At 32.8% G+C, this 2500-nt stretch overlaps 2 protein-coding genes across 3 annotated transcripts in view; one reads left to right on the forward strand and one right to left on the reverse strand.

Annotated features, from left to right (window-relative positions):
• Positions 1–2500, forward strand: part of LOC136834756 (uncharacterized) — a 350563-nt gene that overhangs the window by 169975 nt on the left and 178088 nt on the right. Inside the window, exon 6 of the mRNA XM_067097363.1 lies at positions 60–111. Within this exon, the coding sequence (XP_066953464.1) occupies positions 60–111 (52 nt within the window). The remainder of the gene's footprint in view (positions 1–59; positions 112–2500) is intronic.
• Positions 1–2500, reverse strand: part of LOC136834755 (protein Wnt-16-like) — a 344423-nt gene that overhangs the window by 138517 nt on the left and 203406 nt on the right. The window lies entirely within an intron of this gene.

The following is a 2500-nucleotide window of genomic DNA, read 5'->3' on the forward strand; positions in this document are numbered from 1 at the left end:
AACAGTTTGACCATTTGTCTTTTTTTCTCTCTATTTTCTCCTTTCATTTCCTCCAACAGCTCGGCCACATGTCGGGGAGACTTGGACGGCAGTTATACCTTTTATGGAAAGGTAAGATAAATACAGAAGCTTAGTTGGTCTCTCAGTTATCTTGTTCGTCAGGTTTCGCTTCGTCGTAATTTTCTCATCTGATTCGTGTTTGCTTTGGTTTGGCTGGTTATTTATCTTGTGTTTTGAGTTAGTTCCTTGTTCGACTGTTTTTCAGCAGAAGATTCTCGCGTGATTTGTGAAAATTTCGTTTCGTATTTGGTGTGAGAATACTTTAGTTCCACATTTGACTTGTGTTGGCTTTGGTGTCCATTTTTGATGAGGTTCTCATTTGACTCAATTCTGGAGTCCGCTAGGTTCTCATTTAACTTTCTTTTTTTTTTTTTTACTTCAGTTTCTCAGTTGATTCACTATATCATTAGTTTCTCGCTTGACTAATCTGTTATTATTTTGTCATTTGACCCATATTGGCATTAAATTTTCATTTGACTTTTAATGGCCGTAGTTTCTCATTTAACTTTCATTTGCGTTAGTTTCTCAACTGACTAGTTTTTGCATTAATTTCTTAACTGACTCGTTTTCGTATCAGCTTCTTATTTGACGTGTAACTGCAATAGCTTTTTCTGCTAGCAAATGTTTGAACTTTTTGCTCTTTCAGCTATGTGTGTATTTGTTGCTCAAGCGATCACTGTACATTCATTCGTGTCTTCTTTGACTCTTTTACATTTTAGTTTTAGTTTCTCATTTGACTCGTACAAGTTTTAGTGTCTCATTTGAATAAATGTTCAGGTTCTTCGTTGGAAGGGCAATTGTATTAGGTTCTCATTTGAATGACTGTGCTCGAAGCCATCAGTGTCTCATTTAAATTATATTTGCATTAGTTCCCTTGTCCTTGACTGCATATGTACTCATCTGACGTATGTTAGTAAATAGTTCTCCACTTTGACTTAACGTTTATATGTTAGTAAATAGTTTTCCACTCTGGCATGACGTATATTTCTGTAGGTTTCTCATTTCCGTTGTAGTCATTTCTCTTTAGAATATTATTTGCTAGTATCTCATATGACTATTTTCAGTGGATTCAGATTTCATTTCTCTTTGCATTATAATTTTGTTTGACTCGTATCATTCAATTTCACTTTTGATTTTCTCATTTGGATTGTATTTTTATGAGTTTGCTTATTATTATGGCCGTCAATTCTTCATATGATTTGTGTTACTCACCCTGATTTGAGTAGTAAAAGTAAAAGTATACCGTTTATCAGGAAATTCACTCCCTAACATTGTACCACATTTTACAAACTCTTTCAATACTGAAGAATTGCATTAATGTGGAAACATGTACAAAGTCTAATTATGGTCAAGAAAAGAAGAAGAAGAAGAAGAATGATGTTGATGTCTTACAACCTCTAAACAACAACACTTTTACTCATTCCCCTTTTGGGGAATAATCGATGAGGAAGTGACAGTTTTTATATATTCTCAACTAAGTCGTCATTCACTCAGTCAAACGAGTAAATAAGGCAGACACAGAACTCAATCAGTCAGTCAGTCCTCGGATTATTAGTATCATATAAGCAATAATGTAAATAATTCAAGCGAATGAATGAAAAGACTTTTAAATGATGGAAATTACTAGCAAGCGTGGCAGCCCTAGAAAAATTAATTGAAACTCGAAATAGTATACAGACACAGATCGAATAATAATGATGAAAAGTCGGCAAACAAAATGGAATACGAACACGAGCTATGGTTATATTGTTTTGTAAATGATAAATGAAAGTAATTAAAAAGTGTTCATTTTGATTTCAGTTTTTGTATCCATTATCGTCCATTTTATTGCAACGGTGCGTCATATATTTCAGAAGATACGTACACAAATTTATATATAGCTTATATATATATATATTTATATATATGTATATATGTATTTATATGTATATTAATATACCTGTATCTATCTATCTATCTAAATACATGTATATATATATATATATATATATATATATATATATATATATATTTTAAAATAGTAATCGCATATACATTATTTATCCGTCTTGCATATATATCGTTCAGGAATTCAGTACATCCTAGAAATAAGCTGAATATACGAAAAACGATATTCATAAAAAAAGTTACTTCATTAACCTGAATGTGAATGGTAACTGTTTTCCGTTCGCCCCCAACATTTTAAGAACTGGCAGAAAGCCACGGTCTTAGGATGGCATCCGTAACGCACCTGCTGTCAATAATTCAACCTGCAAATGTTATGCTTTGCAACAACCCCACCTATAGAAATGAACAGCAATATGCTTTGCAACAACCCCACCTATAGAAATGAACAGCGTAAGAGGGATCTAAGCGTATTTATTTACTTATTACCTGTTCAAGGACATATACACAATTTAGCGGCATGTTTTTACAGTGGAGGATAAATGGTATCCCAAGA

This window comes from Macrobrachium rosenbergii, chromosome 54, assembly GCF_040412425.1.
Source record: "Macrobrachium rosenbergii isolate ZJJX-2024 chromosome 54, ASM4041242v1, whole genome shotgun sequence".
Taxonomy (NCBI): Eukaryota; Metazoa; Arthropoda; class Malacostraca; order Decapoda; family Palaemonidae; genus Macrobrachium; species Macrobrachium rosenbergii.